Source organism: Schistocerca nitens, chromosome 9 (genome assembly GCF_023898315.1).
Source record: "Schistocerca nitens isolate TAMUIC-IGC-003100 chromosome 9, iqSchNite1.1, whole genome shotgun sequence".
Classification (NCBI taxonomy): domain Eukaryota; kingdom Metazoa; phylum Arthropoda; class Insecta; order Orthoptera; family Acrididae; genus Schistocerca; species Schistocerca nitens.
Window position 1 is genome coordinate 56122728 of NC_064622.1, and position 17347 is coordinate 56140074.

Sequence of the window (17347 nt, forward strand, 5' to 3'; positions counted from 1 at the left end):
TTCGTCTTGGCTTTAAAGACGTGTGAAAGCCGCGGTCTTTGCACGCAGTTAGCGTATCGAGCCTCTGAGTGCGGCATTCATTGCTAGTGGCTGAGTTGGAAAGACAGATGGGAGGGAGGTGAGTAAAATTGTGAGTAGGAGGCAGAGGGAGGTATTGGACAACAGAAGTGTGGAAGTGTCAGAGGCGCAGCTCCTTCAAGTCGCTGCAAACGTAAACATGTTTTGGCTCATAGAGCAGTCTTTTATTTTGTACCTATTTTACAAATGATTTTACAAATATATACATCAGTTCCTCACGGATATGACAGTGTTACTGATTCAAAGCGATTGAGAACAGAACATGAAAGATGTGCATATGGACACTCTCGGTAAGAGGTAGGTTTGTTCCCCATCAGTCCACGACCAGCTGGCGGAATGATCCCTCGACGCCGAACAGGTCGCTGCGTGTCTTGGGCTTCCCCATCCTCTTGGACTCCTCCGTGCCGTACTTCTCGTCCTCCTTCAGGTACTCAGCGAAATTCTCCAGCTGCTTACGCCACGGGGCTGCAACACCAGGCACAGAGACGACGGCCGCACTTATCATCAGTGTTAAAAACAAAACTCTCAGTACTTTGTGAGTTCCTAGACTCAGATAGCCGTTAGATAAAATTCTTGTATTTGATGATCCATATAGGCCTCCGAAACGCATCGAGATTAATAAAGAATAATTAACAGCTACTACAGATAATTTTAACGATTCAAAAATCTTTAATTGCACTGTCTGATCAAAAGTATCTGGGCTACTACACTGGTGTCTAAAATTAAAGCAAGAAAAGGAAAGTTTGCAAGGTTCTGTTTATTCGCCGCAAAACAGTACAAAGGTCGTGGTGGTTAGTGTTTAACGTCCCGTCGACAACGATGTCATTAGAGACGGAGCGCAAGCTCGGATTAGGGAAGGATTGGGAAGGAAATCGGCCGTGCCCATTGAAAGGAACCATCCCGGCATTTGCCTGAAACGATTTAGGGAAATCACGGAAAACCTAAATCAGGATGGCCAGAGACGGGATTGAACCGTCGTCCTCCCGAATGCGAGTCCAGTGTGCTAACCACTGCGCCACCTCGCTCGGTCCAGTACAAACAGTGATAGCAAAGTAGACACAATGTAAAGAATACAGAACGTAGTCAACTGCAACACGCATAATGGTAAACAAAAAATGTTCTTGCTTTTTTCCATCTTAATGGATTTGCAAACTCATTCTGACCACCGGTTAAGGTGCTCAGTATCAGGTGTGACCACCTCTTGCACCAATACTGGCCTGACGAAGACGGGACACGCTGTGAATGAGGTCATCAATCTCATGTTGGAGCAATAACGCCCATTCTTCCTGCAGAGTTGCTCACAAGTCTTTGAGAGCAGTTAGTGAGTACTGACATGATGCAACGCCTCTCCCTAGTGCATCCCAGACATGCTCTATTTGATTAAGACCGGGAGAGCGAGAAGCCCACGTCATGAGTGCAATATTTTCCGTTTCCAAAAAAACATCAGCCACCAGTGCCCTATGAGGTCGAGAATTATTGAGAGACGTCTACAGACGTTAAAGTAACCTCTGGCGTGCCACAGGGGATTGTTATGGGACCATTGCTTTTCACAATATACGTATATAAATGACCTAGCAGATAGTGTCGGAAGTTCCATTCGGCTTTTCGCGGATGATGCTGTAGTATACAGAGAAGTTGCAGCATTAGAAAATTGTAGCGAAATGCAGGAAGATCTGCAGCGGATAGGCAATTGGCGCAGGGAGTGGCAACTGACCCTTAACAGAGACAAATGTAATGTGTTGCGAATACATAGAAAGAAGGATCCTTTATTGTATGATTATATGATAGCGGAACAAACACTGGTAGCATTTACGTCTGTAAAATATCTGGGAGTATGCGTGCGGAACGATTTGAAGTGGAAAGATCATATAAAATTAATTGTTGGTAAGGCGGGTGCCAGGTTGAGATTCATTGGGAGAGTCCTTAGAAAATGTAATCCATTAACAAAGGAGGTGGCTTACAAAACACTCGTTCGACCTATACTTGAGTATTGCTCATCAGTGTGGGATCCCTACCAGGTCGGCTTGACAGAGGAGATAGAGAAGATCCAAAGAAGAGCGGCGCGTTTCGTCACAGGGTTATTTGGTAAGCGTGATAGCGTTACGGAGATGTTTAGCAAACTCAAGTGGCAGACTCTGCAAGAGAGGCGCTCTGCATCGCGGTGTAGCTTGCTGTCCAGGTTTCGAGAGGGTGCGTTTCTGGATGAGGTATCAAATATATTGCTTCCCCCTACTTATGCCTCCCGAGGAGATCACGAATGTAAAATTAGAGAGATTCGAGGGTGCACGGAGGCTTTCCGGCTGCCGTTCTTCCCGCGAACCATACGCGACTGGAACAAGAAAGGGAGGTAATGACAGTGGCACGTAAAGTGCCCTCCGCCACACACCGTTGGGTGGCTTGCGGAGTATAAATGTAGATGTAGATGTAGATATCGTCCGTCAATACGAAGTCTGGGCCCACAGCACCTCTCAACAGTCTCCCAAGACCTTCTCATGTTATCTGACAGCAGTTAAATCTTGCTGATCCATCTGCACAATTTCGTGAATAGCTGTTCGTAAGGTCAACATAATCCCTACCATCACCATTAGGGATCCTCCTCGATATCGGTCTCTTTCCACAATGTTTGAGTTCCGAAATCGTGTTCTGCACGACCTCCAGATGCGAATCCGCCGAGAATCACTTTCCGTACCAAATCGCGACTCATCTGTGAAAAGATCATTGGCCCAACGTTCGATCGTCCAGGTGGCACGTTGATGGCTCCACTCTAGACGTTCCCTTCTGTGACGACACGCCAGAGGTAAACAGACAGCAGGTCTCCACTAACAGAGGTCACTCTGCTGAAGCGTCCTCTACACTGTTTGCCTCCATGCAGCACATCCAGGGTACGCTGCGAGGTCAGATGCCAGTTGCAGTGCAGTGGTAAGGCGGTAGCGCCATGCCCTTACTCTTTCTGATGTGGACGGCCCTGTCCAGTTCTCCGGGATACAGTTTCGGTCTCAATAAACTGTCGTCTCATCCGAGAAACAACAGAACGCTTCACACTGAGCCATCGCGCCTCATCAGGTTGTGACTCTCCTGCTTCCATTCTTCCTAAGGCCCTCCACAGCAGCCGGCCGGAGTGGCGGAGCGGTTATAGGCACTTCAAGTGGTTCAAATGGCTCGGAGTACTATGCGACATAACTTCTAAGGTCATCAGTCGCTGAGAACTCAGAACTAATTAAACCTAACTAACCTAAGGACATCACACACATCCATGCCCGAGGCAAGATTCGAACCTGCGACCGTAGCGGTCGCTCGGTTCCAGACTGTAGCGCCTAGAACCGCACGGCCACTCCGGCCGGCTAGGCGCTTCAGTCTGGAACCGCACGACCGCTACGTCGCAGGTTCGAATCCTTCCTCGGGCATGTATGTGTGTGATGTCCTTAGGTTAGTTAGGTTTAAGTTGTTCTAAGTTCTAGGGGACTGATGACCTCCGCTGTTAAGTCCCGTAGTGCTCAGAGCCATTTGAACCATTTGAACCTCCACAGCGTAGTTGTCTTCTCTGTCATACTGCAATGTCGGCCACTGTGTACACTTCGATTATGGATTTGGGACTATCCTGCTAACACGACCCCGCTTGATAAGTGTGCTGACGTCATTGCTGGCGTGGTTGTCCGTTGATTGGAATGCCATCTTCGGTGCAGAACGCAATCGTAACGACTTTTGTTGACACTTTGTACGATTATATCGTGAGTTAGACACAGGACGGGGAAATAGAGGTTTGTTGCTTAAATTTTGGGTACCAGTGTATTAGGGGACATTAATGTGGGGTGTCCTCACTTCACTTGAACTCTGCTGGGGATACTTTCAGTGAGGTCTGAATTTCTGTGAAGGAATGGGAGCTTGTTATTCCTAAGGAGCCGAAACCACAGAGGGTAATGAACTGGTTATCGGGATTAATACATTATTATTTATTGTGACCTGCACTTTCTTTTTCTATTGTATCCTAATAGGCGCTCCATTAGGTTCAGGTCGGGACGATGGGCAGGCCAGTCCATTTCAGGACTGTTACTGTCCACAAACCGTTGCATCACACATGGTGATGTTACAGGTTATTTCACTGTATCACTATTAGTCTGATCGCAGCAACGACATATGGTAACTACCATTGATTGTAAGTATTAGTAAATGGAACTTTTCTTAAAGTAACGTTTAAATTTACTGAAAACTAGAAAATGTGTGTATTGGTTTGTTTTTTTGTTCATGAGGGGCGCAGCAACTAAGTGGCGGCCAAAAATGATTTTCACCCATACACGAGATGCTGACGTCACCGGACGTCGGCTCCAGCGAGCCGTCGAGCACGGGGGAGAAGAAGATGCTGGAAGCTACACTTATTTGCTACGTGCACCGTTTTAATAATGCAAACGTGTGAAGAAAATGCTGTATGAAATGACGTGTATTCAGTACTGATTGTATCGATCAATATCTATATGAGCCACCAATACTTCAGTACATTAGATAACTGATTTCAAGCTTTACTTGACAAAGAATGTGTAATGTTCTCAGAATAAAACTGTTGAAATTGTTTCAGTGAATAAAAAAGTGTTCGTGAAGCTATTTTATGGGGAGATACTATTGGAAATAGTTTCAGAGTCGTACACAACAAAGTTCTTAATGTTCATCAAGAATATAAAGTCAGAATAATGATTAACGGAAACGCTCAAGAGTTGACAGACTAATACCTCTGGTCATGGAAAATTACTATTGCGTGAAACTAACGCCGAATTTTTAAAGTTAGAAAAGATAGCCACAAGATGGTATTTGAGATTGGAGAATGACTCAAGTGCGTTTACATAGCGCACGGTATTAAATTAAAAAAAAGTGCAGTTATCTAGATAGAATTATTCTCTTTATCGGTGTGTGTTGACTGATGCACCTCATTCAGGATGATATTCGGTCGTTTTCTAACGTTACTGTAAATTTGTAGTTTACGAAAGGATAGGTCTGTACTTTGCCCATCATCGAAAATCGATGAGATTTACCAGTTAGAACGAGCCTTCTTGAATACAGAACTTAAAATCATAACATTATTTGACGTAAACATTGGTATTGCAAGTGCACAGACTTATTACGGCAGGGTTTTAATAACTCCGGTTTGTCATAGTAACTGAATAAACTACGCTTATTAATCGCCGCATGTTACGGTGTCAAACTGAATATACTTCCTTAGTAAAAGATACGAATTAGTGCCGACAATTCGACCGCTAGAGCGGATGAATCCTGCTTTAATATATACATTTCATTCTTCGGTGCTCAGTTAGGTGCGATCCCCGGAACCAAGCAGCGAAATTCAGTCTGCAATCGGCGAAAAATAAGACAAGCTCCATCAAATAATTAAAAAACACACCTGTCGCAAAATAGAAAGCCGTGCCGCTGCAATACAAGTTGCCGCTTTATGACAGGGAGCATTGTCTTGCTGTACAAACAGTCGTTGCTTATGAAGTGTTTCCCTACATTTCTCAGTACGCAATGCTCTTCTGCATTTAGAGTTTTCTTAAGCACAATAAGGGCACCGCACCATAACCACAAAGAACATGCTGTATCACCGTCTTCTCCGTAGTTCAGTGTTGGCATTACATATGATGGCAGGTCACGTTTTCCAGCCAATCGCCAAACACAAACATTCCATCGGATTGCCACAGGGTATAGCGTGGTTCACATTCCAAATCACTCGTTTCCATTCATTCATCGTCCAGTGTTGCTTAGCACTGACTACATAAATGGGTGGCTTTCTAGGAGCTTCTCGACCAACGGGTAGCGCCTTGGAACTCACGAGTGATTCCTTCTGCTGATTTCATGTGATTTTTTACAACCAATTCTGGACACTCCATGTCCGTCAGCACGTGAGGCCTGCACTGATCTTGGTTTAGCTCTGGTTGTTCTATCTCGTTTCCACTGCACAGTCCTATCACTAACAGCTTCGGAAGGGCTGTAAACCCCCTGACTGATTTGTTACTCAGGAGATATCCAATGAATAGTCAACATTCGGAGCCACGCAGGTCTCCTAACTGTTCCATTATACTGATACTGCGTCGTGGGGGTACTGTCAACACAATGCTCCCCACTACCTGTTATACTCTCGTGACATCTGCTGGCCAGCTCCACATTACACAGGAGTGTACCGACGGTTTTGATCAGAAGATGTATGATCTAGATCATAGCTTTTGTGAATTTCGTGATGTGTGAGGTTAATCGATGTTTCATGTCGTCCATGCCGATCTATGGTTTGGAAGCTGCGGCTGTTTGTGACATAAAAGATGAATTAAAACAATTATCTGTGACAGTCACTTTTATGTTCGTCCACGACGTGTTTCGAGGGCTTGATCCTCTCTTCCATGTGGACCAGTCAACTTCATTACACTTTCGTTCGCAGAAATGTAGCCAGCTGATTGTTTTGAAGTTCATTTCGCCATTAGCTACCGGTGACTGACATGAGCTGGAAATATTTTGTATATAATTGAGCTCAAAAATCCAGAGATGAGGGTCGATATTTTAGAGATTCTTTGTCTTTTAGAAAGGCATCGAACTGCTTTGGAAAACTCAATTCGGGCACTTAGCTTCAAAAGCCTGTGTGAACAAATTGGAAACGTGCTCTTTGTAAAAATAAAATGATGACTTGTTTATAATTTTTACATAGTTCTTTATTGCAACGTGATGAGGGTAGAGAAAGAAGGAGTTCTGATTAGAAAAATGTTGTTGTTGTTGTTGTTGTTGTGGTCTTCAGTCCAAAGACTGGTTTGATGCAGCTCTCCATGCTACTGTATCCTGTGCAAGGTTCTTCATCTCCCAGTACTTACTGCAACCTACATCCTTCTGAATCTGTTTAGTGTATTCATCTCTTGGTCTCCCTCTACGATTTTTACCTTCCACGCTGCCCTCCAATAAAAATGTTACGATATATAATTTTTTTTAAAATCCTGCTATAACTTTTACTGAATAATCTTAAACTTACTTATACGATATAGATATAACTAGCTGCCCTTCCACCACCATCACCCCCTTTTTTTCTCAAAAATGTTCACAAATCAGATTCACAACATTCCACGCCACACAACAGCGTATGAGTTCAGTGTGGATCTCGTACCGGATACTGCCTAGTATTAAACGTACCCAGAGCCATCTGTCGTTGGCATTGGAGACAACACGGTGTCGAGTATAGACTCCTGATGAAAGCTAGCCCACATGTACTAGAAACAAGGATCCCACAGTAAATACGCCAAGGAAATCAAATACTCTTTATAGTGATTGGGCCTGAGGATGGAGGTAATGTGCCGCCGAAACTAGCCGTGTGAAAGAATAAAGACATTCTCAAGATACAGTTATCATGGTACTTTTTCTCATATAATCTGAAAGCGTTTGCGCTATTCACATCGAAACTAAAACACTTAGTGCAGATCGTGGATGTGTTCTTTTTTTTATTACAGTAATTCTAGTTTTCCGCTTTGATATTTTTACACCCATACTGCATTACACAGTTGGGTAAAAGTGAGACGTACGGTGAACGAATAAAAATGAACGGGCCTCAAGAAGATGCAGTCACCAGTCAATCAGTTCCCAAAGATGAACTAGCTTTAGCCATCTCTACAGTTGCTTGGTTTCCATCCGCAGCCACAGGTGGAACGTAGAGTGAATGTTGTTCATGACCTAGTCGAACCTTTCCAGTGCCTTGTACAAATACGTAAAGTGTTTCGCCAGTCCAGGCGAGATCCTCCCACGTTGCCTTTATCCACTTCAGGCGTTCCTGCTACCGTAATAACCTCTGTGTGTGCTGTGGTACCCAGTACGCAGATGTGTTGGTTGATGACTTCTGCACTCCACAAGAAAATTTAGATTCTAAATAGCGTATCTGCTCACCAAAAGTTGTGCAGCGTAGTGTTCGCGAGTGTTTTCGTTACCAGTGTGCTGTCTTGTCTATCTACTATTAAAATTTATTTATACTCTGTGGCTGGTGACATCATTAACACGTGTTTGCCACCTCAATTGGATTCCCCTTGAAGACGATTTTCGTCGATTCGAAGTACTCACGATACATGGTCACCAAAGTAATCCGTGTAAAGCCCTTTGCCTGCAGGGAATTCGAGCTTCAACACCCCGTGCGAGGGGCATCCAAGGTTTGACTGTGACGATATGCTCTAATATCGCGCATTTTAACCATCTTTCACTATCACTCCGACTCCTAGTACAAGATAAGATGATATATGTATACAGGTTGATTTTTTCCACCGCTTGCAAACTCTAGGAATCGATCGATGAGAGGGTGCGGAACAAAAAGGTCTAATCAATTTATGTCCGGAAATGCATGGTTTCCGTGGTAGAGACCAGTGACAAAACTGCTCCCGATGTGGAGAGGCTGTCGCTAGTAAGCCCTGCACACGCTGTAAGGGCTAAGGGTAGTAACAACTGTCATGGAGAATGCTCCATGCGGTCGTCTGGCTTACGCTGTTCTAGGAGGGCCAACTGCCTGGTACTGACAAGGCGATCGCTTTCCACAATGTTAATCACATTTTCCTCCAAGTCTGGTTCAAATGGTTCAAATGGCTCTGAGCACTATGGGACTTAACAGCTGAGGTCATCAGTCCCATAGAACTTAGAACTACTTAAACCTAACTAACCTAAGGATACCACATACATCCATGCCCGAGGCAGGATTCGAACCTGCGACCGCAGCGGTCTCGCGGTTCCAGACTGAAGCGCCTACAACCGCTCGGGCACACCAGCCGGCTCCAAGTCTGGTGTGCGAACATTTCGGGTACGTCCTTCATGATTTCCGCTTCCTGAAACGATCCTGTCTCAGACAAACAGCGAAACATTGTTGCAAACATTGAAAACTGCATTTATTGTCTGCGGGGATAGGTCTCCTGATATAACCTTGCTGCACGCCGCCCTTTGCCATTTGCCTTTCACAAGGGGAGGCCGCCAATTGTGAAATCCAGATTCGATTCATACGGCGCATAATAAAAGCTCGTGGCCAGAGGTGTAGTGTGGCAAAGCACCAAGATGCACTTCTCAGCCGTTGTCGAGAAAATCGACAGTTAAAAGTGTGGTGTCACAGCCAGACACCACACGTGCTAGGTGGTAGCTTAAATCGGCCGCGGTCCTGTAGTACATGTCGGACCCGCGTGTCGCCACTGTGTGATCGCAAACCTAGCGCCACCACAAGGTAGGTCTCGAGAGACTGACTCGACCTCACCCCAGTTGTACGGACGACAGAGCTAGCGACTAGACGTACTAAGCCTTTCTCTCTCATTAGCCGAGAGACAGAATAGCCTTCAGCTAAGTTAATGGCTACGAACTAGCAAGGCGCCATTAGCCTTACAGTGATTGTAATTAGAGTCTCACTTGTGTTCACCATAGAGATGTACAAGAAGACATTAAAGATAAGTATATGAGAAGCTCCGTTCTTTTCTTCATAGCATTAATTACGTATCTTGTTCCAGTACTTCACGCCCGTCTGCGTTAGTCTCGCGTGCCCTTTAAGCCACCTCTATCTACAAGGTGTTGGCCCAGCTGCCGACACATCAAAAAGAAACCGTTGCGGTGAAATACTCTCTACGATTAATAATTTTATACAGCGTCGTGGCGCAGCGGTAAGCGCTCGGGTTCGTAATCCGAAGGTCGCCGGATCGAATCTCGCGCCATGCAACTTTTTTTTTTAGTATTTGTTTTTTGTATATATATATATATATATATATATATATATATATATATATATATATATATATATATATTTCCTGGCAATCAGTTGCAACAATTATGCATATAATAAGTTGTTGAAAGTCGTTTGTCGTGGAAAAACTGGCGACTTCGAACATCATTATGTTTTCCGCAAACAAAGTTGTATTTCACAAATGTTGTTAATTGTCTTCATAATGTTAACCACGTATAGTTAACGGAAGACGTAGAAACGATATTCCGAAACGAATACGTATAGCGTAAGTCAAACGTTCGAATTAGAATGGAAACCCCACGAACACAAATTTGCTGTGGCAGGTATGAAATATAAACTCCGTTACCTGCTCGTTACACTTGAAGGACAGATGTTGAATGGGCCGAAACGAGCCGCCGCATAACAGCGTAGTTGCCTGCTAACTTCGAAAGAAGGTAGATGTGGTCTCTAGCGCAACTTATAACATCGTCGAAAATCAGTGCGGACGTGAGAGCTATGGTACACCCTGTTAAACAAACGGAAAAATGGAGGCGGTACAATTGGAGAGCGATCCGCCTTCACCAACATGCCCGAGGCCTGCACACGCTGGAATGATACAGGATTTGGGCTGGACATCATTAAAAGGAAGGCGTTTTTCATTGCGGCGGAATCTTCTCAAGAAATTCCAATCACCAACTTTCTCCTCCGAATGCAAAAATATTTTGTTGAAACCGACCTACTTAGGGAGGAACGATCACCACGCAAAACATATATATATATATATATATATATATATATATATATATAAAATTTGAATTACAAAAAACTAATAATAAAAAAATGTTGCATGGTGCGAGATTCGATCCGGCGACCTTCGGATTACAAACCCGAGCGCTTACCGCTGCGCCACGACGTTGTAGAAAATTGTTAGTCGTAGAGAGTATTTCACCGCAACGGTTTCTTTTAACTGTCGATTTTCTCGACAACGGCTGAGAAGTGCATCTTGGTGCTTTGCCACATTACACCTCTGGCCATGAGCGTTTATCATGCACAGCATGAATCGAATCTGAATTTCACAATTGGCGGCCTCCCCTTGTCAGTAAATAAAGACCATGTCGGCAACCTCTCGATTCGAATACGGAGCCATTGTGTACAACGCTGTATCACATCCACTACAAAGCGGACACAACATTACTAATTACTGTGGCAGGACAGGGCACTAGAGGATGACTTATGAGGAGCAGTACCACTCTTTAGGAGGAAATCATGCATATTGTAACTGTGGTTGCGTGGTACAGTGTTTATAAGACCGCCGTCTCTGTAACAAAGTATGATTGAATAAATGGGCTCTAGGACGGAAACCATGCATTTTCGGACGTCGTCAGGCCTATTTTCAAAACTATGTAGAAAGAGACAAGTTGCTCGAATGTCGTCAAATTTGAGCAAGATGTTATCGACGTAGGGGGAAATCTAATGCTATGCTCCCTCTGCCACACTGCACTTCGAGTAAAACAGAAGTGATTTCTGGCGTTCCCCAAGGTAGTGTTATAGGCCCTTTGCTGTTTAGGCCCTTTGCTGTTCCTTATCTATATAAACGATTTGGGAGACAATCTGAGCAGCCGTCTTAGGTTGCTTGTAGATGACGCTGTCATTTTTCGACTAATAAAGTCATGAGAAGATCAAAACAAATTGCAAAACGATTTAGAAAAGATATCTGAATGGTGCGAAAATTGGCAGTTGACCCTAAATGACAAAAAGTGTGAGGTCATCCACATGAGTGCTTAAAGGAATTCGTCTAATTTCGGTTACACGATAAATCACTCTAATCTAAAGGCCGCAAATTCAACTAAATACCTTGGAATTACAATTACGAACACCTTAAATTGGAAGGAACACACAGAAAATGTTGTGGGGAAGGCTAACCAAAGACTACGTTTCATTGGCAGGACACTTACAAAACGTAGCAGATCTACTGAGGAGACTGCCTACACTACGCTTGTCCGTCCTCTTTTAGAATACTGCGGCGCGGTGTGGGATCCTTACCATATAGAGCTGACGCAGTACATCGAAAAAGTTCAAACTAGGACAGCACGTTTTGTATTTGTCCCTGGAATGATACAGGATTTCGCTGGACATCATTAAAAGGAAGGCGTTTTTCATTGCGGCGGAATCTTCTCAAGAAATTCCAATCACCAACTTTCTCCCCCGAATGCAAAAATATTTTGTTGAAACCGACCTACTTAGGGAGGAACGATCACCACGATAAAATAAGGGAAATCAGAGCTCCTACGGGAAGATATAAGTGTTCGTTCTTTCCGCGCGCTATACGAGATTGGAATAATACAAAATTGTGAAGGTGGTTCAATGAACCCTCTGCCAGGCACTTAAAAGTGATTTGCAGAATATCCATGTAGATGTAGAACCCGTCTTTCAGAATTCTGCAATTATTTTCTCCAGAGCTTTAGCAGGCATCGGACCATTGCCCTGTTGAAACCCTTGAGTGCCTGGAACTTCTTCAAGGACACTGGTGCACCGTTCTTATAAGAGAATTTTACCAGCAGCGCGTGATCCTTCGTGGTGACAGAAATATTTTGCGTCTCGGATGCAAACTGACGGACACCCGTGTGCCGTGAATCTGTTGGTGTGCATATTCTGACGCTTAAAGCGCCATCTATTGATCCAACTTTCACTGAGTTGTTTCCCCGTGACATTTCCACGTCTGTCAATAATACGCTGTTCAAATCTGACAGCATTCTGAGCAGCTGTTGTCTTTCTACTGCGTTTTTAAACTGGAACTTTAATTATGGACTCCGTAGGACCTAGCTTAGGAGCAAATCTCCAAGGTAATGAAACGAGTCACTGCATGAAATTAACATAAATAAAAATATAATGTATGTTTATCAGTATGGCTTTGTACCCCCTCTGTCTTAGATGCTTGCGCTGATTCGGCTGGAAGACTGTCATAAAGACATTGTATTCTGTCCTGAGCCAAGCTGGCCCACATCTTTCGTAACTGTTCCTTGACATCGCCGATATAACATTGGGACGGAAATGATAGCCGAGATGGTCTCACAAACGTTCTATCGGATACCGATATGAGGATATTGCTGGCCACTGGAGCACATTAATACTACACAGACAGTTCAAAATAGCAGTACGTCTCTGTCGCGCGTGGGGTAACACATGAGAACGCAGGATGTCCGTAACGTACCACTGTACAGTCAGAGTTCTCTCGAACACTACCAGCCGTCACCTGACGTCATACTCGATGGCTCGCCACACCAAGACGCCCGGAGCAACACCGCTGTGGCCCTCCAAAACATTGCGAGAATGGAGCCTCTCTCCAGGTCGTCGCCAAACTGGCCGACGATAGTCATTGGTGTAGTGCAAAACTGCAATTCATCACTGAACAGAGTGCGACGGCATTCACCAACAGCCTATGCTTACTCGTCACAGCACCACTCCAAACGCAGCCGTTTGTGTTGTGGTGTTAACGACAGCGTATCATGGGACGGTAATTCCCTAGTCTGGCTGCCGCTTTTTACCGACCAATAATGTGGAATGAAGCTGACTGTTGCACAGTGTCCTTTACTTGTTCTCGGACGACGCGAGGAGATTATGATGTTATTAGAGTTGAGTGCGGCGATCCTCCCTAGCGTTGGTCTGACATGGCCGACCGGAACACTGAAGTCGAGATTGCCTCCCTTCACGTTTCCATGCAGTCCAACACCATGTCACTGTCACATCCAAATGTCCCACAAATATTGATACTGCACGATTCGACCAGCCGGCCGAATGGAGACTCACTATGAGTTCTCTTTCACAATCTTCCAGGCGCTGATAGCGCTGTCTGAGACAAGTAAAGGGCATCTACGTGTCCTTCACAGTGATTACTCAATATCTGACGCTATTCACACTCCTTACATAACCTACCATGCCTCGTATCAACACTAAACACGAACAATAATAATAGACTCCGGTGGCCGTTGTGACGATACAAACCCCTATCAAATGTTTTTTATTCCAGTCTCTGATCACAATATCAATTCTTTAGATCATGACCGGTTTCAGTCCGTAATGACCATCCTCAGATCTTTTTTACACCATGTCCTAAAGTGATAAGGCCATTAGGACATGGTGTAAAAAAACATCTGAGGATGGTCATTACGGGCTGAAACCGGTCATCGTCTAAAGAATTGATATTGTGATCAGAGACTGGAATAAAAAACAGTTGACAGTATTGGATCACTGTTTGTGTACGCGATTATGTCGCAGTTGGTGACACAAACCCCCGTTACTAGGTGAATGGGTCTAGTACGCAAGTATTGCTTTGTGGAGAGCGAGCGTGCGACATGGTTCGCCGTTCGCGGAAGCGCGTGGCGCGCCCGCGCGAGAATTGCAACGGGTCGGTGGGACGCCTCCGTCGCCACGCGGCCCGCAGCTTAGGGTATTGTTTGGTTTTTCGCGCATTACGCGAAAACTATGTAACTTACGGTGAAGAGAGATACAGCAGTGGATTGTGGTCAGCAATATGCACCTTCTGAAAGATCGATCTTTATTTCAAGTCACGAGATGCAAAAGTTTTAGTAACCTCAAAATCGGTTAATATCACGAATACTGAAAGATTAATAAAAATAGTAAATAACAACTTACAGGGATGGGCGAGCACTCATTAAAAACGTTTCGTCATAGCGGATCGAGTGCCGTAGTCATATGTTAAGATTCATAAATAATTAAAACCGTAATGAGCAAAAAAGAAAGTTTGAGGGAAAATTTTTATAAAATTCAATAGAAAAATCATGACGTAAAGAACGGCACTATATAATATTTTGGGTGGCATCACATGTATTTTAAACTAGTGAAGTTATACTATACACTTAACTTGCAATAGCCGGCCGAAGTGGCCGTGCGGTTAAAGGCGCTGCAGTCTAGGACCGCAAGACCGCTACGGTCGCAGGTTCGAATCCTGCCTATGGCATGGTTGTTTGTGACGTCCTTAGGTTAGTTAGGTTTGACTAGTTCTAAGTTCTAGGGGACTAATAACCTCAGCAGTTGAGTCCCATAGTGCTCAGAGCCATTTGAACCATTTTTTTGAACTTAACTTGCAATAGTTTTCATTGTTTGCAAATTGTTATTAACATTTATCGCCCATAATTAATTAATTATTGTAGATATGAAGATTTTGAGCAGCGCAATGTATAGATCGCTATAGATTACGTCTAAAACGGTGCTATATGCAGTTCTATGTTAAAACTTTGCTGCACAGATGTCAACAAACAAATTTGCGCTAAGTGGCGAAATTTTTGCAAAAACTAAAACTTGATTTACGGGCGATAGAATAACCCTAGAAATTAATGAAAAGTAGTAAATAAGATGTACTTTTTAGCGCGGTTCCGATGGTGTACTTACTTCTGTCGAGGGGTGTTGTTGTTGTTGTGGTCTTCAGTCCTGAGACTGGTTTGATGCAGCTCTCCATGCCACTCTATCCTGTGCAAGCCTCTTCATCTCCCAGTACCTACTGCAACCTACATCCTTCTGAATCTGCTTAGTGTATTGATCTCTTGGTCTCCCTCTACGATTTTTACCCTCCACGCTGCCCTCCAATGCTAAATTTGTGATCCCTTGATGCCTCAAAACATGTCCTACCAACCGATCCCTTCTTCTTGTCAAGTTGTGCCACAAACTTCTCTTCTCCCCAATCCTATTCAATACCTCCTCATTAGTTACGTGATCTACCCACCTTATCTTCAGCATTCTTCTGTAGCACCACATTTCTAAAGCTTCTATTCTCTTCTTGTGCAAACTACTTATCGTCCATGTTTCACTTCCATACATGGCTACACTCCATACAAATACTTTCAGAAACGACTTCCTGACACTTAAATCTATACTCGATGTTAACAAATTTCTCTTCTTCAGAAACGATTTCCTTGCCATTGCCAGTCTACATTTTATATCCTCTCTACTTCGACCATCATCAGTTATTTTACTCCCTAAATAGCAAAACTCCTTTACTACTTTAAGTGTCTCATTTCCTAATCTAATCCCCTCAGCATCACCCGATTTAATTTGACTACATTCCATTATCCTCGTTTGGCTTTTGTTGATGTTCATCTTATATCCTCCTTTCAAGACACTGTCCATTCCGTTAAACTGCTCTTCCAAGTCCTTTGCTGTTTCTGACAGAATTACAATGTCATCGGCGAACCTCAAAGTTTTTACTTCTTCTCCATGAATTTTAATACCTACTCCGAATTTTTCTTTTGTTTCCTTTACTGCTTGCTCAATATACAGATTGAATAACATCGGGGAGAGGCTACAACCCTGTCTCACTCCTTTCCCAACCACTGCTTCCCTCTCATGCCCCTCGACTCTTATAACTGCCATCTGGTTTCTGTACCAATTGTAAATAGCCTTTCGCTCCTTGTATTTTACCCCTGCCACCTTCAAAATTTGAAAGAGGGTATACCAGTTAACGTTGTCAAAAGCTTTCTCTAAGTCTACAAATGCTAGAAACGTAGGTTTGCCTTTCCTTAATCTTTCTTCTAAGATAAGTCGTAAGGTTAGTATTGCCTCACGTGTTCCAACATTTCTACGGAATCCAAACTGATCTTCCCCGAGGTCCGCTTCTGTAAAGAATTCGCGTTAGTATTTTGCAGCTGTGACTTATTAAACTGATAGTTCGTTAATTTTCACATCTGTCAACACCTGCTTTCTTTGGGATTAGAATTATTATATTCTTCTTGAAGTCTGTGGCTATTTCGCCTGTCTCATACATCTTGCTCACCAGATGGTAGATTTTTGTCATGACTGGCTCTCCCAAGGCCATCAGTAGTTCTAATGGAATGTTGTCTACTCCCGGGGCCTTGTTTCGACTCAGGTCTTTCAGTGCTCTGTCAAACTCTTCACGCAGTATCTTATCTCCCATTTCATCTTTATCTACATCCTCTTCCATTTCCATAATATTGTCCTCAAGTGCATCGCCCTTGTATAAACCCTCTATATACTCCTTCCACCTTTCTGCCTTCCCTTCTTTGCTTAGAACTGGGTTGCCATCTGAGCTCTTGATATTCATACAAGTGGTTCTCTTCTCTCCAAAGGTCTCTTTAATTTTCTTGTAGGCAGTATCTATCTTACCCCTAATGAGACAAGCCTCTACATCCAGGGGTGTATGTATCAAAACTTGTAACCTTAACTGCTGAGATTAGTACTTAAATAACCAGGAGGGGAGTGGGGGGTCGACATCCCAGCCTATATAAGCGAGCGGCCTTATTGGCCAGAGGTCATCACAACCACAGGTGGAAGCACAAGCGGCAAAAGACACTGCTAGCTAGGGCATAGCCACCTATGGTAAACTAACATACGCAAACAGCGACAAACGTCGGTAAGCCCCTGCATATCAGCAACACTGACTGGCAACTACCAGCTGCTAATAGAGCCGACCAACAGGCCACAGCAGGGACACCGACGAGCTCGCCCACAGACGCACAAACAATCTGCCAACATTCCCTCACACTGTGCTTCCGGTATATGACCTATCGGACACAAGATCGATAACAAACCTAACTGTGGCAGGTTGCTGAC

General features: G+C 44.0%; 1 protein-coding gene across 1 annotated transcript in view; it reads right to left on the minus strand.

The window, feature by feature from the left end:
* Positions 1-220: 220 nt before the first annotated feature.
* Positions 221-17347, minus strand: part of LOC126203478 (retinol-binding protein pinta-like) — a 134075-nt gene continuing 116948 nt past the window's right edge. Inside the window, exon 7 of the mRNA XM_049937801.1 lies at positions 221-543. Within this exon, the coding sequence (XP_049793758.1) occupies positions 392-543 (152 nt within the window). The 3' untranslated portion in view covers positions 221-391. The remainder of the gene's footprint in view (positions 544-17347) is intronic.